The sequence below is a fragment of the Camarhynchus parvulus genome, chromosome 7 (genome assembly GCF_901933205.1).
Source record: "Camarhynchus parvulus chromosome 7, STF_HiC, whole genome shotgun sequence".
Classification (NCBI taxonomy): Eukaryota; Metazoa; Chordata; class Aves; order Passeriformes; family Thraupidae; genus Camarhynchus; species Camarhynchus parvulus.
Window position 1 is genome coordinate 23,663,937 of NC_044577.1, and position 24,146 is coordinate 23,688,082.

At 40.6% G+C, this 24,146-nt stretch overlaps 1 protein-coding gene across 1 annotated transcript in view; it reads right to left on the reverse strand.

Moving 5' to 3' along the window:
• Nucleotides 1–13,240, reverse strand: part of XRCC5 (X-ray repair cross complementing 5) — a 49,593-nt gene extending 36,353 nt beyond the window's left edge. The window contains exons 1-7 of the mRNA XM_030952408.1: nt 13,188–13,240; nt 10,965–11,078; nt 10,251–10,434; nt 8,556–8,604; nt 6,880–7,002; nt 4,092–4,280; nt 1,050–1,164 (exon numbers count right to left, since the gene is read on the reverse strand). Coding sequence (XP_030808268.1) covers nt 1,050–1,164; nt 4,092–4,280; nt 6,880–7,002; nt 8,556–8,604; nt 10,251–10,434; nt 10,965–11,078; nt 13,188–13,205 — 792 coding nt within the window. The 5' untranslated portion in view covers nt 13,206–13,240. The remainder of the gene's footprint in view (nt 1–1,049; nt 1,165–4,091; nt 4,281–6,879; nt 7,003–8,555; nt 8,605–10,250; nt 10,435–10,964; nt 11,079–13,187) is intronic.
• Between the last annotated feature and the right edge of the window lie 10,906 nt (nt 13,241–24,146).

A 24,146-nucleotide genomic window follows, 5' to 3' on the forward strand; every position in this document is an offset into this window, starting at 1 on the left:
CATTATGGGACTTTGGAGGAAAATAAGGAATAAGTATTTACAATGAGTGAATATTTCTCAACTACAGGGAAATAAAACTGCTTTTTTTCCTCTCTGCTTAAGTGAAATTGATGGTATAGCTAGTACATGAGAAGAAAAATGCAGAGCTGAGCAGAAAACAGTAAAGGCAGAATAGATTATGTCAGTATGACTGCTGTATGACCTCAGGCCGGTCACTCAGTTTATGTTGCTTATTCTCCCAAACTTACTTTATTTTGTGTGTAAACATCTTTGGGAGGGGACTCTTTCTGTCTATTTGCACCGGTCTGGCACAATAGCCTAATAAAAAAATTTTTAGTAACTATAAATAGAAAGTTGATGTCTTTCAAGGGTAGAATACCCAGCTCTCAGACTTCAGATATATTCCATCAATACTGCCACACTACACAGTTACCTATTAACTATTCTATAACTAGAAATTTGCACATTTGTTGCCTTTAAAAACACTTATTTTTTCCTGGCACTGATTAAAGGAACCATATAAACCGTAAGAAACAGACTGGGCCCAAGCTCTACCAAACAGTACAAACAAGCTGAAAAAACAGACCTTTTATTCCAAGTCTGAAATAACAACAGATGTGATTTGAAACAATGGCTGGTAAAACATTTACACCCACCATTTTACGCACACATATCCAAAATTCTTCTCATGGCTAAGGCTTAAGAAATTATATATAAAGTCTCACATATCACTGATGCTGAATGAAAATCTTCAATCACAGCATTCTTAATCAGGGTCATCAACTCCAATACCACTAAGTGCCAGAGTAGACAGCAATAACTCCCATTTCTGTATCTTATGAATTTTAGTTATTTAATGTGTATGGTGAAGTTGAAGTTGCTGTGGGAACCAGAATTTTAGATGTACTGGCTTCTAACCAAATGAAAATTTCTATTATAATTATCTGGATGTTGTTTTATCTTTATTTTCTTAGCTTTAAGGAAAAGAAAAAAACCATGCAGTTGCACCTAACTTGTTGCCAAATTACACTATGATTTTACACACTTACTGATTTGTAGGCCACAATCCTTATAGACAAATTAGGACCAATAGTGAGCTGGCAGGGCCAAGGCATAGGCTTTCTTTCCATTTTCTTAAACATTGAAAGGCGTTCCAGGCTCTCTCTAAATGAAGGAATCAGGAAAATAGCAATGAACTCTGGTGAACTGTAATAAAGTATTATAGACAATACACTCTCCTAAAAGAAATGCAGGAGCCCAAACTGTTCCAGCTTAGATTGCATAAAGCAAATAAACTGTATCAATAATCTTACGATTGCCCATTGCCAGAAAAGAGAATGACAAAAAGAGGTGGTACAGCAGATTATCCCCATCCTGAGCCTTTATGATGGTGTGACACTAGGGCTTAAAGGCACTGTGTTAGGTCTGTCTAGTGATAAAACCACACAATTGCTTCTTAAGCATTTTCCATTTTTCTGTGCTCATCCAATTAGGGCACATAGCAAGCTGAACAACAGAAATTAGAAAAGGCTCTCTAAGTGGTAAAATGCTTTCTATAGGGAAACTAAAGAAATAAAGAATCCAGTTTCAATTAACAGGATTTTGTTTATGAAGAAATTAACTTTTGACACTTTTTTAATACAGTACTAGTGAACTCATTAATTTAAGGACATTCTGTCATAGTGAAAGAAGTTACTTCAACTATTTCTAGCCTAAACAGCAGATATACAAGTTAAAAAAAAAGGAACTGTAATGAATTTATACTAAAAAGTGTTAACTTAATTGCACAACTTTTAGCAATGGAGTCCAAAACTAACAACTCACGGTAATTTATAATATATCATTGTGAATTCAAATAGGCTTGCCCCCCTAAATAGCTTTCAACTAATACAAACTGTATTGGTAATTTGGCTGCAAAACTCCAACACAGAAAAAGCTCTCAATTTTTTTTCTTTTATTGCATGACAGAGCAAAGACAAAACAAAGTTGGACTACTCCTTTTCACATTATGATAAAACCTGGAATCCACCACTCTCTTGATTAAAGCACTTGTCTGGCAGAAATCAAGATCAACTCCTAAAATTATCAGTAGAGAACTCAACTTGGCATTCTACTTTTCAGGTTTCCTAGTATTAACAGGGTTGGTTTTTTTTTTTTAAATTCTAAATGCGCAGTGAAAGGCAAAAACACACTGAGATTTTTATATGAGATAAGCACTGAATTCCCTTTTTAGTTTTGGGGTTTTTTTTTTTTCCTTTAGGGAAAGGAAGATTTTTTTTTGCTAGCAATAAAAACATCAATACAGGATTTTAAAAATAACATGGCACTACATCATTAGGAGTACTGCAACACATACATTCAGGGATGAGCACAGAAATCATATATATAAGTGCCAAATGCCTAAAAATGTAATTTAAGCTCAATTTATTATCTCTATTCTTTAATTTCTTATATTTACAGAAGAAAAATGCTGCCTATAATTAAAGATGACCCAGTCAATAAAATCTTGCAAACGTACATTCCAGCTTGTATTTTATGAACACAACCTTTCTGCCCTGCTATCCCTTCCCTCAAAACCAGAAGCAGCAGAAGTACCTCCTGTCTAATAGGGTGAGTATCACAACAAAAAATCACAACAAAACCTTCTCACTCACTTTCCTGGCATGGCTAATTGATTTTTACAAGAGTTGAAATATTTTTACCAGCAGGAATAATTAATCTAGCAAAATGGAGAGTGTATCTGAGTTGGCCAATTATCATGACAGATTTGCAAAGCTGACTTCTTAAAGCTTGATAAGCAACTTAATTGCATCTAAAACCTCACATACTCTTGAACAACTTTTCCAACTAAAGCTTTAATCTACTAGCCAAATGCCTATTTATCCAGAGATTTTGGATTTCCCCTGAAAGTATGGCACAAAGACAGCTTGTAAAGTAGCAAGAGTCTGTGATAAAAAAAGTATAAAGAGGCCAAGCCACATGGTAGGTTCATGCATATGGATTATCCTAAAGGATAAATGGGCCAGGAAAGATTCTGCTTTTCTGTGCAGTCTTTGAAGCAGCGACAAAGCCTGCTTTTTTCTAGAGACTCAGACTGCTCTGTTGACTAGTGCAGAACACAGACACAGTGACACGTGTCTCTTCACTAATGCACAGTAATGCTCAAGAAGCTTCTCTGGCTGCTGAGGTGCAAAGCTGACCAGCTGAGCTGGGGGAGGGAAGGAAATCCCACAAATAAACTGATGAATTACAGCATACAAACCTACAGGGACGACTCTCATCTAAAAATTACCTTTGATAATGACATTACAGCTGTGGTCTGCTAAGCTTCCGGAAAATCACATTGTCTAAAAGATCACTTTCCACTTTTCCATGACTGTGGAACAGAACTACTGAGACAGTAACATCAGACTATGAAAAGGCAGGTAGGTGCATTTTGCCTCTTTCCCAACTACGACAACACCTATGTAGAAAAGTCTTGAATGTATCATTAGCTACAGTTTTTCAGAGATACAAACTTTTATTCTTTCATTGGGAAAACAAAAAGTGAAAAATCATCTTTCAATTCTTGCATTCCTAATGCAAGAAAAATGAAAAATAAAAAAGTATTTTGTTTGTCACAGCGGCACAGTAGACTGTGATTAAAGAGCAGGACTGAAAAAACAACATTTACTCAAAGAATTCGTGGGAGTTTATCAAACTAGCGAGCTAAAAGTAGTCTCCAACCAAGGAACAAAGGCTACCATTAAACACAGATATTCAAGCTGAACTATGCCACAAATTCCATCTCTTTCTAAAACATGTTTTTGAAATGACATTTACAGAAATGTTCCCTCCAAAATCCTCCAACACTAAAGATGGAAGGAAACTGATTTTTTTAATTTAAATACAGATACAGAAAATCAATTTTCCCCTGAAATCTCTAAGCTCTTTTACTTATTCTAAAGCCACTGAATAAGCTGTATGAAGGGGACTGAGGGTACAGTAAGTCATAAAATTCAGTGACTTCAACTGATTACTTAACTTCATCTTTCAGAGAAGAAATCAGGAAGCATATCTATAGGACAATAACCAGGATTAGCCAAATTTACCTGAAAGTATAAATTTCTTCCAGTCCTCCTTCTTCATCCAAAGTATACATGAGCTTCCTCACCACATCAATACCTTGCTTCTGTTGTTCAGTTAAACCCTTTATTGGAAAAGAGTTTTTGTGCATATGAGCATGCACACTGGCACTTTTATCTCCACTTCCATCATCAACACTCACTGGGAATGGCAGACTAAGAACAACAGAAGAAGCAGTTAGTTTGACTTTCTTCCTTATGATTTCTGTCTAGCTGCAGACAGATATATAAAGAGTCACAGAACTTGCAAAACAAATTAAGCAGTATTTCAAGTCTACTTGGCATTGGTAACATCCTGACCAGAGTGATGCACCAGTTCTGGGTATTGTGCATCAATAAAGACATCCACATACAGGAATAGATTAGACAGTAAAGTCAATGCTGATTAGAAAGCAAGATCCATTAAAAAAGACTGAACAAAATAAAGCCCATAGAGAAGGGAATTAGAGGGCAAGACAACCTTAAATATAAAAAGCTGCTGCAGATAAGAAGGAAACAATCAGTTCTTTGTATTCTGCCTGCACACCTATCACATCATGGAGTCAGGTCAGATAGTCAAAAACCTGATAAAGGCATTTCAAACCATAATCTCTAAAACCAACTGCCTGAGGAGAGAGAAGAGTCTCCATCACTGCAAATCTTTATCAGAAGGTTAGACAAACACAGCTCAGCAATGACAGACATACACCTGACTCAGTCTAAAGCAGAGGATTGCTCCAGATGACTTGTTAAAGGCTTTTCCAGGCCTGTGACTCTGTATTGGCTCAAAATGCCAGCAAGCAGGACATTCTCTGCAGTGGAGCTATTAGGTATTTCTGTAACAAATGTTATTCTTTGAGATTTTAATAGCTTACAACACTGGGTGAATTCCTGACTGAAGATGACACATTTTTCTTGCACTTCATGATTCAGATTTTAAAATTTAGCCAGGGGTTATAGATAAAATGATTTTACTGTTCTTCAAAATATAGGAGAGTGTTAACTAAATATAACAAACACAGTAGAGAAAAATGTGTAAGATCCTCAACTCTGTGCCCCAGAAAACACCTGCAGATTTTTCATCTGATCCAATTCTGAATGAACCACATGATACCTTTTACCACATTTCTACAAAGTTAAATAACTTTAGCACTGTATTATGTTTTTTAAAAAGCAGCCTACACATCTCTACCATGCTTCCACCTCATTAGTCCTCACTAAACTTATCCATGAAGCAACAGATAATAAGCAGAATTAACATTATGCACAACAGTGTCACATAGAGCAAAATCAAAGATCAAGCTTCAGCAAAGTGTTTGGTACCATTTTAGGAAGCAGATTCCATTGACAAAATATAGAAACTGTATTTTTAAGCTGATGTGGCAATATCAAAAAGCTTCAAACCTCTGATAGGTAAAGTTAGGCTACATTCACTATACAATATCTAGAGACTACTGTGATGAGAAGTATGTGATACTCAACACTACACAGTGCTCAGCATGTGCTTGAGGAAGCAGGGAGGAAAAACAACTCTCTGCTGCAAGTTACAACCTAGTCTATGATCAGGGCATAAGAGATGGAAGCATAGGTTATAACAAAAGGTTTAGCAAGACTTTTTTTAAAACAAGCGTTTTACGTTTGTGCAAGTAAAAATCAAACAATCCTTTGCTCCTCTGGCTGAGAGACAGGGTGCAAACTTGCAGCCAATGCTGTAACAGCAACATTTCATTTCTGCTTCATAGACAAGGGAGAAGCAGCTGAATACCAGGGCTCCAAAAGATGCACTCTGACTGGCAGAGGTACTCAAATTCATAGTGATGCACCTCTACTACCTCCAATACCAACAACAGCTCAAATAAGCCAGGAGGGGCATGTCACACTGGAAGCAGAACTGCTTTTCCTGTGTAGACAGAACCTGGTATTTTTGCAACCAACCTTCCCTAAGTAAAGGCAAAGATTTTTTTGTGGAGGATCAGACCACGATTTTCAGTCACATTTCCCTACCTAACCCCTCTTATCTTCCAGATGGGTTGGTGAATGCCTTAAATGAATTCACTGTTAAGTTCACAACATTGTTCCTTACAGAATGCTGGATCTAGGTAAAAGTACATAGTCAGAAGTAAAACTAGAGCTTTAACTTTCTCCTGTGAAAGTATTTATTATCAACAGCCACATAAAGTTTTGCTTTTAAATAAACTCCTCTAGAAGGCTAACAGGTTCCAGCTGCCATCACATACAGACCTTAACACCACCACTGATTATCTAGATCAATGCCTATATCTACAGCATGACAATCAAGGGATTGCTGTTCTAACACATAAGACATTGCTTCCATCTTCCAAGCCCATCATTGTGAATACAACCCTTCTCTTCAGACCTGCTCCTCTACTGACACCAAAACCAAGCTATTAATATCTGCAACACTCTCTCATTATTTCTTCCCAGTAATGTCCTTACCTAAAAGGATCTAGGCTGTTGCTGTGAGAAAATCACTGTTTCTGAGACTATTTTTGGCTTATTGTTTCCTAATTCTAATTCTCTTATATTTTTCTTTTGTCTCCCATTTTCCACTTTGGCTCTAAGCTAAAGCTTAAGTGGAGAAGACGCCATCATCTTAACATTTATTTGCACATTATTTAACCAAGGGGACTTGGCTCGTAAGTGGAACTCAAAGTACGTATAACTGATAGAAGTACTTGCTACTTCAAGATAATTAAGAAAGAATAATTTCCCTTTAAAAGATACCATAGTACATAGCAGCCATTTTCATACTTACAAAAACTGAAGTGAAGTTCCCGTTTTCTTCAAGTTAGCAATGATAATTTCCAGCTGATCCTCACTGACAGGACTACTAAGGTCTGTAAACAATTCAATGTGTCTCTTCTCATATTTCTTTCCTCTTAAAATAGAAAAAAAAATTACATATATTAAAAATATTATAAGGCCATTTTAAAATAATTTCCTTACAAAATAATAACAAAAGTAATATATTTGTAATTACTTTTACCAAAGAAATTTGCTTCTAAAATGAAATAAAGCAAATAAACCTATTTGGTAGAAGTTGTTCTATCATAGGTTATACTGTTCGTCCTGTTTACATGAGTCCCCTTTCTCCCTCCTACCTTAAAATTGAGGATTCTAGCCCTGTGACTGTATAAATCACTAACTCCACCTAAATGAATGGAAGTCTGCCAATTTTCATCAACGTGGATAAAATGCTAATAAAACATGTTAGGCTGTTAATGGATTACACTGGTTATTTCCTTTGCAGCTGTAAGTCTGTTCTTGTGAAAATGCATTTTAAATTACTGTTGCTGGTGGGGGTTTCCATTTTAGTAATCTAATTCAGTAGACTCACTGGAGAAGATGGACTTTCAAGACTACTTAATATACTAAGAAGTAGTAACAGTACAGATCAGGAAGGTTGAATGACAGAACAAAATTCAGTAGAAGAATGACACAACAAAATTCATTTGAACTGGTTGAATTCAGTTTTGATCTGGATAATCAAACACAAGAGTGATTTTCTTGAATTTTTACCCTATAGTATTTTCTCAAATGAAGGCAAACTCCATACCAAATGGGTTGGCGTATACAAGCTACAACAAAACCCAGTGTTCCATAGCTATTCAAGACTATAATGCCAGAACTACAGTAATTTTCATTCACAGTTCAGTTTTAACCATTAAATGGATACAGTTTTCCACACTGATTAGATTTTATTAATAAAAATATAAATTGCATCACCAAGTCCAGTCTTCTGCATTCACAGTTAGATCATATAACCTTTTTAGAAACATGATCAAACCCTGGTTTGAGAGGAAGTGCAGTTACCTTCCTTTCCCTGCACCACTACTTCACAGAGTGTTAGAAACACCTTGCCAGCCTAAGTACATTCACTGATAACTTTGTAACACTGATGTCAACATTTTTTCTCAGCTTAAGGAGTGTTTTTTCCTATTGCACCTTTATTTCCCAAAGCCTGCATATTTACAAACAACCACTTCATCTCCAACAGTCTTGAAATTTCTAGGCTGAACAAATTCACCTTTCTAGTTTTGTTTTCTTTTTTTCTTTCTAAAATGTGTTATCACATTTAAATACAGTAGCCCTTTCCTAAGCATTTTAACATCCAGATTAACAGCTTTTTGAAAGCAGAACACAATGAATGTGACAGAAAGGGAAGGCTTTGTGCTTTCTATAATGGCATTAATGCTCTCATGGCTCTACTACAGAGTTGCCTCAGAAAGCTCTCCAATTGTCTGGACAAGTCGGATATCTCATGAGGATTCTTCAGAGACAAACTTCTGTAGTGTGCTGTTTATCTTTAATGTTTGCTTGGTTTTTTTTTAAAGCATTTCCCATATTTATACATACAGTAAACATAAGAGTGACAAGAAAACATCAGTGCAAAGTCAGACTTCTGTATAAGTCCTCAGGTTACATACTCACATTGTTTCTTTCTGAAGCAAATCCATACACACAATAATAGCATCCAGAACTAGGCAAAATTAAGAAAAATCTCAGAATATTAATCAGGTAACGAATAGTGTTTATCGTAGAAAATAATTTTACATTTTCACTCCCTCTCAAAGACTGACAAACATGCATTTTAGTTAAGAAATACTCTTTTGAGATAAATACTTTTCAAATAACTGATGTGCAAAAGGTTCCTTTATAACTTTTGTGTATTGTGATCTTGTCTCTGCCCCATTTACCCAATGCAACACTAAAAACACTACTTCAGGTCCCAGCCTCTCAACGGCCAGTGAGAGGCTCAAGTCCATGAAGAGGCAATCTAACTTTTAGATTCTTACTCTGAATCCACCAACAAAATTTCAATATATATCATTTTCTCACTGAAGTTTTTCTTTGAACCACCTGCATCTGACAATCTCTTCCTCATCACAATATCCATTGGGAATGTGTGAGCCAGCTGAGTGGCTGCACATTTCTGAAATAGCTCTGACTGCCTGGACAGAGCTCACAGCAATTGTTTTATGGCTAAAGAGAGACAACACAGGAAAATGAACTGAATGTAAATGAAACACATGAAGGAACACTATATAGATCACCCTTTAAAACTCTTCACCTTACATGTAACTAAGAGCAGAACACAGTCAAACATGAATGGCATTCAAACCAGGGAGTAATATTTAGCAATGTTAGAAAAATTTATAAATAAATCAATCTGATAAACCTTTATTCTGCTTTCTCTGAGGTAGAGATAGTTTTCTTCACAGGAGCTGACATGGGGCTGTCTTGAAATTGTGCTGGAACCAGTGATTATATAGGGATGCTGTAGTTGTTGGTGAGCAGTGCTTGCACAGAGCCAAAGCCTTTTCTGGTTCTTGTACCACCCTGCCAGTGAGGAGGCTGGGGGGGACACAAGAAGTTGGGAGGAGACACAGTAGGGACAGCTGGTCCCAACTGACCAATAGGATAACCCACACCACCTGGCATCACACTCAACATGTAAAGCTGGCAGGAAGAAGGAGGAAGGGGGGATATTCAGAGTTCTGGTTAAGTCTGATGGAGCCCTGCTCTCCTGGAGATGACTGAACACCTGCCTGCCCTCAGGAAGCAGTGAATAATTCCTTGTTTTGCTCTGCTTGTGTGCACAGTTTTTAACTTCCCTATTAACTTGTCTTTATCTCAACCCACGAGTTTTCTCTCTTTTACCCTTTCAGTTCTCTCCCCATCCAACTGGTGGGGGAATGAGCAAGTAGCTGTGTGGGGCTGAGTTGCCAGCTGGGCTGAAACCACGACAGTCTGGTTTCTGGAACTTCTGCTGACTTACTTCCTAAACAACATTTTTATTAAAAAGCATAAACCAAGTTCTGTAATGCTATTTTAAAAATACATGCCTTATTTGAAGCCTAAAATTATATTACTATCTTTGTTCTCTTTAATTAACAGAACACTTCATAAAAGCAATGATTCCTTTTAAGGCCAAGGGTACATCTGTTAGCCTAAAAGAACGTCAAAAAGCAGCTAAGTCTGCTTTTGGACAAGCTCACAACCACAAATTAGCTCAACTCTGATAGTAGTTAAAACTTGGAAGGCTGAGCCCAATTTCACAACACTGACTTCCTGTCTCCTACGTAGCTGAATCAGTTCAAGAAGCGCTCTTCAGCAAAAGGATACAGTCTGCTTGTGCAGAGCCTGCTTTAATCACATTTTGAATGTCTTCCAGCAGATCAAAATCTGGCAGCATTAGTGATCTATGTACAGTAATGTTTTGGTATTGATCCTCACTGGCAAGGCCATTTCTAGTGCCATTAGTGCCAAACAGAACTACAGCGACTTCATCTTTACTCTCAGCAAAAACCTGCAGATACAGAGAACACAAAGCAGGTATAAAACCACAGGTAGATTCATACACAACCATGTTAGGCAGATTACAGCAAACTGAACTAATTTTGAAACATCAATTACAATGGATTTACTGGGTTTTACTTATTTGGGACTATCCTCTCAAAACGTAAACTTCAAGTGAGATCACAAAGTTAGATATAATTAAACTAACAAATTTACAAGAGGCTATCTGGGATAAAACAAGTAAAATTGGTTGATTCAGTCCTCAAAATGAGTCTTCTGTGCGGTAATTAATAAGTGCTGAAATATTTTAGAGAGAGAGAAAAGCAATTCTTTTCCCTAAAAGCTTCTACTGCCTTGAAGAAAAAATGGCGACCAACCCAACTATCACATCTCAAGCACAAAAAATACAGCTGAAACAAAGAGCCCTGTCACTCCTGCATAAACAGAGACAAATTCTCACTCATTCCTCATTTATTTCAATTATTAGTAAATAGGAAAATGTTTCACAGATGTTTTTAACATTGATGAAGTCACACACACCTGTCGCTGCACGAACTTTGTCATAATCTTCTTGGCTTGGTCAAGTGAAGTCTCTTCACCAGGGGAAGAACTGCTCATTGTAAGGCCTACATCCAGGCACAGCACTACTGCCACCTGGGAAGGAGGAGTGAGAATAAAAAATAAAATACAAGCATAATTACTTACAAGGGTACATACAAAACCCAAAAATCAAACTACATCACAAGTGGTTTATTTTATACTAACTGTTAATAAGAGACAATGGTAGAAGACAGAACTGGCATAACTGCACTGAAAAGAAAATAATTTCATCCTCTACCATGTTCCAGACATTTCAGTGGAAAATACAAAAAAATCCTATGTTACACAATAATCTGTAAATGGCATGTAATTTCTGTACCATTCCATTAATGTATTAGGGATCTAAGGGCTTTTCTGCACCAGGAAATTAAACAGATATTTTAGTTGACAATTGCAAGGATGAATTCCAATTTCAATTTAGGGGCTTAAATCCCTCAAATTAGTCTATGTTTTTGCATTTCTGATCACCTCTTTAGCTGATCTATACAAAACACTGCCCAAGTCTGCCCATGAATTGATTTATACACTAGAAATAAATAAAATTGTTTCTTGCAATTTCTCATTTGACTCTAAGTTCCTCTAAAGTTCTTTCACAGACTCCCCTTATCTTGATTAATCATCCACATGAATGTAGTTGCAAGAGGAATTCAGCAAAATGAGGCCCTGCATGTCCAAGGCCAGCTCAAATTTATTCTCATGGATTAAACCAAAGTTCCCTAAATATACATCAAAACCTTGATGGGCTGCCAGTGGATTAAATTACACTGCCTGAAAAAATTGTTTGCCAGAACACAGGAAAGTCAGGTATTACCTAGGCTGGAGCCAGCTGACTCATTTTAAAATACAAAATATATCCAATTCCAGAGAAAACTAAGCTGAGAAAAGGATGTGGGCAATAATCCTAAATCTGTCAAGTGACATAAGTGGATGAACAGCAAGATAAGGCGTTGGTCTAAGCCCTGCAAGCCCAGCCTTGCAAACAACTCCAAGTACTTGCTGAGCAGCAGAGCTCCACAAGCTGTCCAGCAGGTTACACAATCTCAGCACTCTACTCCTCACCCTGCCTTCACCAGGCTTGCCTGGGACCTGGGAATAAGTGCCTGAGCCAGCCAGGTCTGCAGAAGCTCAGAGTGGAGCAGAGGCAGTTCCAGAGGCTGCACAGTGTTCTCACAAGAGCCCTGTCAGTGCCCACCTCCAGCCTGGGGAATTACTGAATCTACCCATGCAGCAGCTGCAGACCCTCCTTGGCTTGGTGCTGTGCTCCTGAAAACACACAGTGGCTAGCAGCCAAATCCATCCTGTTGTCCAAAAAGGGTAAAATTGTCTTCATAGATGGCAGGATGAGAGCAGAGAAGCCACAGAAATGCAGGAGTGCAGAGCTGCTGTTTGCTTAGAAACAAACCATCAATGTCAAGTGCCAACAAGATGCTCTTCTGGAAGGCAGCAAACCCACGCTGGGTGCCTGTTCAAGTATGTGGAATCTTCCTTCAGGAAGAGCACAACTCTTGTGGTAACCCTCCTCTCTGTCCCTCTTCAGCTGTTATTAACCTGTTATTACCCTCTGGCCATGTCCCCGGAGCACGCAGAGCTGCTGCTGGCACTGCAGGGTCCGGAGCGACACTCGCCTGCTCCGCACGAGTGAGCGCAGGACAGCCCTGTCACACCTGAGCTACACCAACCCGCCCTGCTCGGTGCTGATAAGGGCGATGTGGAACAAGCCTGCCTTTATCTCTGACCTCTCGGTGCTGAAGCAGCTATAATAAAGCAAAGAGAGAGGTGGCTACAGGTTATAGCTACAGCAGCAGATAAAACTGCGTTTAACAGACACTAAACTGCCCCGTAACACAAGAGACCTGAACACAGCTTTCACCAACAAGTTCCTTTAAACGCACCACACACACAAACTGTATTTTCAACAGACCAAAACCAGTTCTATCATTACTCTAACAAGAGCAATGACAGTCACTGCTGCGGGAGCTACACTGTGCTCTAAAGCAGGAACACTGATTCCGAGTCAGCTTTGCACCGGCACTGGCTCGGCGGCCAGCACGGGGAGGAGTTACGCGGTGCCAGGGATGGGTGCCCGTGGGTGCCCGGAGCCAGGGATGGGTGCCCATGGGTGCCCGGAGCCGGCAGTACCCCCGGCAGGCCCCCTGCCCTCACCTTGCCGCTGGGCGCCATGGCGCTCCTGCCGGGACTCGGTGCTCCGCGCTCAGCGCTCCGCCCGCCGCCGCGCGCCGCCCGCCCCGCGTCCCCCCGGGAACACGGCGGCGGCGCCTCGCGTTCCGCGGCGGGGGCAGCGCCGCCTAGCGGCGGACGGGGGCTCGGGCGGGGCCGCTGCCGGCGCTGCCGGTTCGGGACCGGCTTAGGGGAAAGCTGAGGTACGGCCGGGCTATGGGAGAGAGAAGGGAGATGTCGGGTGCCTTCCGCATCTTTCTCCTCAGGGCTTTCTCCAAATGCCACATGTCGCAGGCGTGGCTGTCATTTTGGCCGCAGTTCGGGCGGAGCGTAGCCCAGGACAAGCCCGAGGTAGGTGACTGGGGTCCCTGAGGAGAGGCGGGTCCAGGGCAGGTGTCAGGGGCTCTTCTGCCCTGCCCTACAGCACTTCCCGGGTCCCCCATCCCTCGCCCATCGGGATGTAACCCCGGCTGTCAGCCCAGCCCCACAGGCACTCACTTGGCCCCCGCCAGCAGCACTGGGGAGACAATCGGGAGGATTAAAGCTGGAAAGCTGGTGGATCGAGGTAACGACAGGATAATAAGAAAAGCAAGAGCCTTGCACACCAGCAAAGCAAACCAAGGCATTAATTCACTGCTTCTCCAGGGCAGGCAGGTGTTCAGCCATCTCCAGGAGAGCAGGGCCCCTGCACGTGTAATGGTGCCTTGGGAAGACTCCAAATATCCACACCCCAAATAGCCCCTCTTCCTCCTCTCCCCTTTATATACTATGATGTTATATGGTCTGGAATACCCCTTTGGTCAGCTGGGGTCACCTGTCCCAACTGTGTCACCCCCAACTCTCTTGCCAACGTGGCCATACAAAAGCAGAACAGGCCTTGGCTCTGTGAGCTCTGCTCAGCAATAACAAAAATGCCTCTATATTATCAACCCTGTGTTCAGCACAAGCCCAAAACACATCCCCATACCAAGTGGTGTGAAGAACATTAACTCTGTCCCAGCCAAACCCAGCACATCACCCCAGAGGGGCTGTCTCCAGGGCTCCCCAGCCTCCTTCATGGCACCCCAGAGTCCCACAGGACACAGCCTGCTGGGGACCAGCCATTCCCCTTCACCACTGGAACAGGGATTTCAGCTGCCCAAAGCATCCCAAAGTTGCATTCTGCCCGTGAATCACCAGTGGGTCAGGATTGTTTCATTAAACACTGGCACAACACTAGCTTTGTCCCACCATTAACAACAGAGAGAATTTCAGAACCACACTGCATCCAAGCTGTTTGATCAAACTGGAACCCACTGATTTTAAGAAGTCCAAGTAAAATAGATGCTATATCAGGTATATCTTGGTGCCCATTGGCTGTGAAATCATTAGAGGTATATGAGAATGGCAAGTATTTCATCACATGTATTTAGTACTTCTTGTTCTGCGTTACCTTCCCTGTGTCCTTTGAGGGTATCATTACTATTACCAGTGAAAGTGTCTTTCACTTCTAGGTATATCTCAAAACCCATATATTATCTATAATTATTCTCAAAACAGAGCTCCAAGTGGGGGTACTAGTGTAGCTACAAAAGAGTAAATCTTACATGAACACTTCAAAAATCTTGTACCAGAAGACGACCCTACAAACACAAGTGTTTCCTTTGTATACTGAGTGATGTCTGAAGACAAAAATCCCCTTTCCCTCCTTACTACACTGCCATGCTTTGGGAATACTGGTAATTGAGGGATTCTCTCTTCAAAGCACTTTGCATATCAAAGGAGCAGAGCAGTTGGCAATGTGACAAACATTTTAGGGAAAACCGGTAGACAAAAAACCCCAGTCAGCTACTGCCAGAGAAAATCTTGCATTGTCTTCCTGAATGTCTCTAAGGAGATTTCAGATTAATCAGCCAAGGAAATCAGGCTGCTTACTATCATTATTATTATTCCTGATGTTATCTTAGTCCAAAAGCCCTCCCTTGGGCTCACAACCAGGCAAACCCCACTCCAGCTGACTTCCAGCATAGCTTGAATTCTAGGCACAAGACAGGAGATGAGCACGCACACACGAGGGGAGAATAGAGAAACAAGAACTCATCAATTTAATCAGCAATAGCTTTTCACACACCAGCAGAAAAACATTTTGCAAGGCATTGTGATCAATGAACATTTTATTTTTATGCTGGGGTTGGAAAGTAAAACCTCAGCCCTGACTGCTGGAACAGAATATTGACATAAACCCCTTCTCTCTGACTCCTAGATTTGTCAAGAAAGCTGAATCCCAGGCTTTGGTCCCAGCTCTTGCAGCTAGAGCTGTAATTGCAGACATTACTTAGGGAAACCCAAGTTAGGCCAGAACTGGGAACCTCTGATTGCAGGAGGTTTGCATGCCCAGCCCAAGTACCAGTATCCCATTTCCTTACAAAGTCTGAGTAAAACTAAAGACACTTATAGCCATGAAGCTCCATCTGTGATATTCCTGTCCTTTAGCTCTCAGTCTGACATAAATGGGGGCTTTTAGCTCTCTGGCAAAATGCACAAACAATAAACCCAAACATTTCCAATTCACACCTTCACGCTGCCAGATTTCTTCAGAGCTGTTTCCACCATTCAAAGGAAAACTGGCTAATCATTCCTGAAACAAACCTTAATCCACATTTCCTTTTCCCTTTGCAAATCTGAACAGAGCTCCCTCATTGGTAATCATCAAATCTGACTAACCAACTCCATCTGAGGCACTGTGGCTTTGTTAGCCTGGATGAAGATTTGAGGATCTTTGCTTGTAAAAGCCTGCAAAAAAAGTCTGTGATTATTTGTTGATTTCTATTGTACAGAATGCCAGTCTCTGGGTAGAAATAATAAATATGTGACATCTCAGAGGACTCAGGATCCAGAGTGATCAGCTATAATCTCATTCACACCAAAGTGTGTCCCACCTCAGTGTCAGTGAGGTTCTCACTCATGGCTCTGCTCATTCCTTCTTTGGTTAACTCCCCGCACCCCCCCAAACCAAGCCTGGATTAAGTAAGCACTCTCCTGGGAAGCAGCAATGAATGGTCTGCTTTGCACTTAACTTCACTCAATGCCTTTACAAGGCAGCAAGGAAAATGGCTTCCCTGGTTTTTTACAAGAAGGAATGTATTACCCAGAGAGTTACAGCTGAGACCCAGCTGCTTATGGCATCTCTGACCAAATGTAAATGGCTTAAATGTAGAAGTAGCAAGATGACTTGGCCTTTCTCCCTCTTTACCCACAGGGTAAGACTTTGGATAAATGCCTGGTGGAAAGATGACTACCATAGCCATCTGGGATCTAGCCCAATAGCTTTATTGAAATGGATACATGAAGCAGAATTTTCTACAGAAAAATAGAATTAACTTTGCAATCATTACCTATTCTTTGCTGGGATGATACATAAAAGTGGGTGCTAACTGCCAACTGAGGAATTATGAACTGAGTTTTTCACATATAAACAAAGCAGGGCAAACACACTGTGACACCAATCAGCTTTGTATTTCCATCAGTACAAGCTTGGCAGCAGGCTGGAAGACAAAGTAGATGGGAAATTGGCACCCAAAACAAAGCAGAGCTTGAAAGCACATGTGTTAGCAGCCTCCTACATTGGGCTTTGTGAGGTGTGTAGTTGTCTCCTCCCAAGAGGTCTTTCCAAACACCTGCTTGAAAGCATATGCCAAAACTATGGTGCAGACTAACACTAGTATTTATTATGTCTGTTTAGTGGTTTCTGATGGCCCTTCCCAAGGGATGCCATCCTAACTCACAGTGTTTGCTTAGTTGCTTCTGTGGAATACACCTGCAGGGAAAAGATCCACTCTCTCTAAAGCAAAACTGGTCTTTGGTTTTGAGGTTCAGCTCCAAGTCCACAGGGCTTGTTCTCTGTCTGTGACTCAACAACATCTGGCACATTAAAAGCTGTGCCTTTAATAAACTGGAAAATAACTTCTGAAGAATCCTTTGAGGGATTTAACAGTTTTCATCTCTTGGTCTACCTGCTTTGTCCATTTTCAGTTAAGTTCATGCAATGCAAAGAAATGAGCCTCTTAGGAAACAAAGACATTACTGCAGTGGGAAAATTAGCAAAATAGGAAAGATTATACCACACCATCCAACCTTGCATGAAAACACAAAAGAAAAACATAGGAAGGAGAGGTAATGAGTAAAGAGAGTATATTGACTTGGGGTTTGTCCTGCCAGGCACATTTCAGTCCAGGGGCTCCTGAATAGTGGCAAATGGATCACAGCTGATAAACTACTTCAAAGCAGCACACTCAGAACTCCTAATCCCATAGGACTGCAGAGGAGAAATGGCTCTTCAAATTCCTCAGCATGGAGCTGAGAGACAGAGCCTCCATATTTGTATTTCCTCTCCCACCGGGGTGTCAGTGTTGCTTTTCCTTGTCACTGCCCCCTGCCCCAGCTGCTGAATTTACAGCTTCATCTTTCCCTTCTCCAAGTTATGCAGTAATTACACATTTCTCAGGCAGAAAAAACACCCCTTCCACTGGCTGCTGTACACCAGCAGAGGCCTTATCAAGTACCACAGAGAGGGAAAACATGAAATCACAGGTCAACAGTGTTTACAGCCCATTTTCCCCCCATGTGGTTTTTTACCTTTTCCACACTGTCATGGAGCCACACTTGAGAATCACACTCTTCTGTAGCCTGCCTGTTCTGTCCTGCAGAATTGCTGCCCATCCAGTAGTTCTTCTACCTGCTGGTTTTTATTCCCAATGAACTAAATGGCACATATGTTTCACAAGTTGAATCCTGGTTTCTTTCCTCTTCCAATCCATTTATGAAATAGCAACAATAATTTTTTTTTAGCTCTTATCTTCTTAGCCATGGTGCTTGATATCCCCCTTATTCTGATGAGACTTCCAGATTTCATAAGAACTGTTTTGTCTTCAGCCAGGTCATAAAAGGACACTGCACAACATAAGATGGCCAGTCCTGGGAATAACCACTAGGCACAGCTTAAGATATATCACTCTACCTGCTTTTGCAGCTATTTTTTCAGGCACCAAAATGCACAACACTTCCCAGCCTGCTCAGGAGAATGTCATTTAAAACAGCATCCAAGCCTCACTAAATAAAATAAGGAAGGTGGGAGGATGATTTAACAACATTTGTCCTTAAATCCCCTGGTTTTCCTTTTACTTATTATGTTCTGAGTATCTACTAAAGGCTTAATTATTTGCTACACTACTTTCCACTCTCTAGAACCCAGAGAGCCTCTAACTCCCTGACACCTTTGCCCTCTCTCATCCCTTTTCAAAGTAGATACTATATTTGTAATCTCACACATGACTTTCAAGGGAAATCATTAAAGCTTGCTTTGGCCAGTTTTATATTTGCCTTGGATGGAATTCACCTGGCTCAGCTGATTTAAAAACATCTCCACTGCAAAGCTCTGACATTTCCTGTTTTATCTCTAATCACTTTTTGCTGCTGATGTTAATTGTGTTGCTGCCTGATTGCAGATGACCTTTGTAAATGGACAGTCTTCCACAGCTGTCAATTATTTAATTAGCTCAAAAGGCAGAAACATATGCTGTGGGTCCAAAGGTTTCATCCCAGCTGAATCTCATGTAACTGTCAGGACACTATTTAATGTAATTTCATTTTCCTTATTTATTTGTTTTTCTGTAAGAAGTAAAGAGAACATTAAAGTTGAAAAAGTCCAGCTCCAAAATAACAGGAATTTCTGACATGAAAGTTTCTTTTCCAACCTTAACCAAGTATTTCTCTATGCTGTGATACAGATTCAACTACAGGACCGGGCGCTTTTTGACAATGTCATAGTCTATTTCAATATATATTGGGATAAAGTTAGGGCTCTGCACTCAAGGAGTCATGAGACTCTTGCCTCATTTGTTCCAAAAATTGGGAGAGTGAAAATGGGGCTTGACCACAGTCTCAAATATAAGGACAAACCAAAATGTTGTATTTGCTTCTCATTAAACATTCTCCCATGGCCCACTGTATAAGCCTGGCAAGCCAGAGAAAGAGCAGCATGTAGTCCTAAGCATGAAGATTGTTCCAGATTGCAGACCTACAAGGAACAGGAAGGAAGGATAGGATTAGTTTTATATTCATATATTAAAAATTAGCATGACATAAATTCTTAGTTTTTCCATTGCAATTTTATGGCGTGTAGACCTCTCTGGATGCGTTTCTAAAGCAGAGAAATACTGCAGTGGCCTTTTATCCCCATTTTTCAGTTCAGCCACTGGAGGGCAACGTGATCCCAGACACCAGGCAGAGGCGGCTCTGCAGCCCGCCGGAGTAGGGAGCGTCACCCAGCAAGCACTGCCGAACTGGAAAGGAATTTCTGCACATGAATCTGGCAGAAATTAGGCAATAACAGTAGCAAAAAATCACATGCTCTTATATTTTACCTTTGGGGGAGGTAGATTTAAAAATTTCTTAATGCATTTAAAGTTTAGTATTGCTTCACGAGTTCTAAATCCGTGGATTAGCCCAAAGGATTTCTGCAGGCAGTGATGCAAGAGCCACTCAGCCTGGTATCACGAGAGGCAAAATATTTCCCACTGCTAAGGAACTGAAAAGCCCCAGACATGTGTCTGCAGTGGAAACAACTCTGGCAGACTTTTTTGGATTAGTTGTTAAATCTGTTACAACAAATTATTTGTTTATTATGTTTTATAGGACTATCTGCCTATGTAGGGTCTGATTTTCTTCAAACAAACCAAAATAGTTGGGCTCAACTGAGCTCCAGAGCACCTGGATTCCTGGAGAAAACCAGAGAGATCATGTCAGGTATATGTGCTTTGGGGAAAGCAACAGCCCAGCAAAAGTGCATTAAATAGTATTTGGAAAAATGTTAAAGCCAGTGTTTTATTAAGAGGTGGTAAGTACCGAGTGGTTGCTGCTGTTTCAGCTGGGGTTGTGGCAGAAGCAGAATCTCATCCATCTCGCTCTCCCGGTGCCCTTTGTTTGGCATTCTGTAGCACACCGCTGCCTGTGCAGTGCCTTTGTTGGCAGCCATGAGCACTGCAGCTGTGTTTGCAGGGGCTCTGCAAAGCGCTCTCATGCAGCAGATTGTTCAGGACAAGCTAGCTGGGATAACTCACTGCGTGAAGGATTTGCTTAGCAGATGCACAAGGATAAGCCATTTAGTATCCTCCCCTTTAGTTTCATCCTGCCCTCACCAGCATCGTGCGTGTTTGCATGCACACACACGGGCTGGCTAATAATCTAATTTAATCCTCACAGCACAGGATTTTGTTCCTTATCCATTCAACTGTGGGAAGGGATGAGGAATCTTCAGCGGCAAAACAAGGCTCTTTCTGAGCTGAGAGGATCCCATTTTAAATTTCTCTCTGTTTGCCTGCACCTGGAAGCAGATTGAATCAGACTGAAAGGATGATATTTTGAATCTTTTGAAAAATACTTGCTTTAGTTGCACTTTGGAAATGGAGCATTGCAGCATTGAGGAGGGGACGTCATGTTTTAATTCTTGTGAGTTTGCTGTTTGTACAGCTTTGAGGGATGAAGCAGCAATGTGAAAGAGGGAGCTTATATTTGAGAGGAAAGAAGAGATTAGGTTTGGTTTCTATTTGTGTAAATTGATGCTAACCCATTACACTAGCAGATATGTGGCAGTGTAGAGGCAGGGGAAGAATAATTTCAAGTTTTCTCTGTCAGTTATTTTATTGTTTCACAGAAATTCCTTGGAAGGAAGTCATCAAGATGACTATGATTTCTGCAGGTTTTTTTGCACTAGACATTCAAGACAGACCTTTAATTTTTTATAACTTTCTATTCAAATAAATGGCAAATTTAGCCAACAAAACAGACTTGGTTTTAGGGTGGAACTGGAGCCTCAGAGTAATCCTGCTGTAATCATGGGGCTGGCTGAAATCACCACCATGTCATGAAACTTTTGCCTTGGAGCCTGTTTCGATATTAGAGTGCATTGCTCCAGCGGTGTTTAATCGCATTAGAGACAAGCCAGTGCTATAATCACTGTGAGTCACTGAAGGCAGCTCCACCAACACATATTTAGGGAGAACTGAGACACCATTATCAATGACACTGTGTGCCTTGGGATGATACTGCTCATTATAGTAAATATTTCACTTTTTTCTTTACTACATGCAGATACTACGAATTATTTCTGCTCCTTTCTTAGGTCACAGAGGAGCTCATTTGAATAAATTAATGAAGGTTAAAATTGCTTGTGTTTGTTAATTCTGTATGCCATTTTTCTGTGGATAAAGTGTTAAGGAAAATCTCCATTATCATGGAAGGATATTCTAGTAATTGCCTGTAATTATAAGGGCATCTCACTACAAATACATTTAAGTACATCATTAGAAACTGACACTTCCATACTTCAGGACAAGAATGTATTTTAGAAAGAAAGACTGAATAAAATGCATACTCTCCTTAGGCTGACTACCCCAGGAGCTGTTGGATTCATGCCCAGCACTGACACTATAAAAGCCATTCCCTTTATTTATGATATTTGGGGTATTTGGATCACAACTGCAGATTATTCAGATAATCAGGCTAGAATAAATGAAGCTATATTTGTGTTATATCCTAATGAGCTGGTTTGCTGGTACTTTGTAGTAAAAATAATTGATTATCTTACCTTATCACTGTAGAAGCAGAAAGAATTTGGCATATATATGAAGATAGTCTAAGGCACCTTCAAATATACTTGTCTTAATATACATTACTGCTAGAGGAACTTGTAATAAACCATGCTCTGTGGGAACATGTTGCCTGGGATGTGGGGGGTTTATCCTATTTGCAGGCAGAATATACTATCAAAATCAGTAGTTATCCTTTTTTATCTTGTAAAGCTAAGTGTGCACCTGGAAGAAATGGCTAGGACAAGGAGATCACATCTAAGATTTGTATCTTAAGGGGCTCCAGGTCAAATTTATCCATGGAATATCTAGTTTCAGTGGATACAAACCACAATGGATTTTAGCTGCTGTACTCTGGGAATAAGGTTTTGTGTTTTAGCACACTAAAAGCAAGGGCATTTTTTTAACACAGGGAAAAATGCATTGTTGGCCTGACTCAGGCATTCTCTGTATTTTAATGCATTCTGACAGACTTCAGCTACCGTGTAATGACATGAGATTAGGAGAACTGGAAGTTAATGGAACTGAGTGACCAGGGGGGATACATGACAGACCCTCAAGCCTCATTTCTCTGGACTGCTTGTTTGTATGCAATCACACTTCACCTGCTATGTGGAAGGATGCTTTGGGGATTTTTGAGCCCCCTGGTAATTTACCTGGACCCAACACACAACCACAAGCCCTCTCTCATCATTAAGTGTCTGCCTGTTGGAAGAGAAATCATGCTTTAGTAGTTAAGACAAGCAAACACAATGTCTATTCTAATTCACCAAATTAATTGAAAAGTTGTGTTTCCAAGTGGATTAGCCCTTCCTGAATTTGATTCAAGCTCTTTTTTTTCTTTTTTTTTTTTTTTTTGAGTTCCGTTTTCCATTCAGGGAATAAATGTGCATGGACTAATCTAGGGATGAAAACACATTAACACAGCTGCCTCCACATTGCCAAATGCTTGGAAAGAAGCAGGGAGGGCACTGATCCCATAGATAATTCACTGCCTGGGACAAAAAGGGGTTGCATAAATGTTGAGCCAAATTGTGTCCATCACAGTACAGAACTGTGCTCTGTGCATCCTTATTTTCTCTCTGTAATGCTAGTGTAACTGCATGCTTCAGTGTTCAAGAGCACATTGGAGTGGCTTTTTTTAGCTAGTGATTGCAGCTTCTGAAAGGTACCTGTGGAGAATGGTTATGAGGATCCATTGCGCAGCTTCTGCTGGTAATCTCAATGAGGAATTGCGGGATCCTGGCCTTCGGATTCAAAGCACAGGCTGGAGGGACTAGAAGGGTGAATTCGAGGGACTTACAGTGGATAAAAGCACATTCATGCTGTTATTGTTTCAGTCCTCAGAGAAACTGAATGGGGTGGGTAAGTCAGCAGGCAGAATTAGCACCTCCTCTCCCCTGGTGAGATATATGGGGCAGTCACACAGGTGTGCTTTGCCTGATGCAAAGATCTTCCATAGGAGTCTCTCACTGATACCATTATCTTATCAAATTATTACCTTGCACCTCAGAAGTGAGAACTGCAAAGGCTAATGAGCTAATTCTCTGGGCCCACTATCTCCATCTCACAGGAAGCTGAGTGTCCTTTGTTATGTTTTTCACTGGGTGAAGTGGTGGAGAGTCCCCAAAATACATGTACCCCATAAGGAATTCTGTTCCCTTGGCTGTGTTTGCAGCAAGCATCAAACCAAAAGCACCTTCCTGCTATTTCCAGCTGTTGCACTTCCAGTTTGAGGGAATTTCCTACAGGTAGCTTTTTGGCTCAAAGAGCTGTTTTACTGAAGCTGTGCTAGCCCTCAGCTAGGAATTTTGTTTGGGTTTTCTGAAGATCCATCTCTCCTTCTTAGAAGAAAGAAGATTTTAAATAAGTGTTTTCCCTGCACCAGCAGGAGGGTAGGGCTGTAACAAGACTATCTGTGAGAGATCCAAAGGTGTAATTTAATATTTAGACACCTTGAAGAACTGTGCTGGTGGATTCTCCTTTGACTTATCAAAGTTATGCCTGAAGTACCCAAGGGTTGTTAGAAATCTTCCCAGTACAGATTTAAATAGCAGCTCCAAGTCGCAGACGCACAAACCATGTTTGAAGAGTTAAAAGTACTTTCTGTTTTGGTATGGAAGTGTGTTCCCCACTATAGATCCTAGTGGCTAAACAGACACCCAATGAGTAAAATTAAATCAGAAGTTTCATTTGTGGGCTATGAAGTAAAAATAAAGAACCCAGGCCCCAGAGATATATGACAATTCTGGATAGGCACTGTTTAACAAGGGATAGAACTTGGACCCATTTCAGACACACTTTAAAGTGGATTTAACAC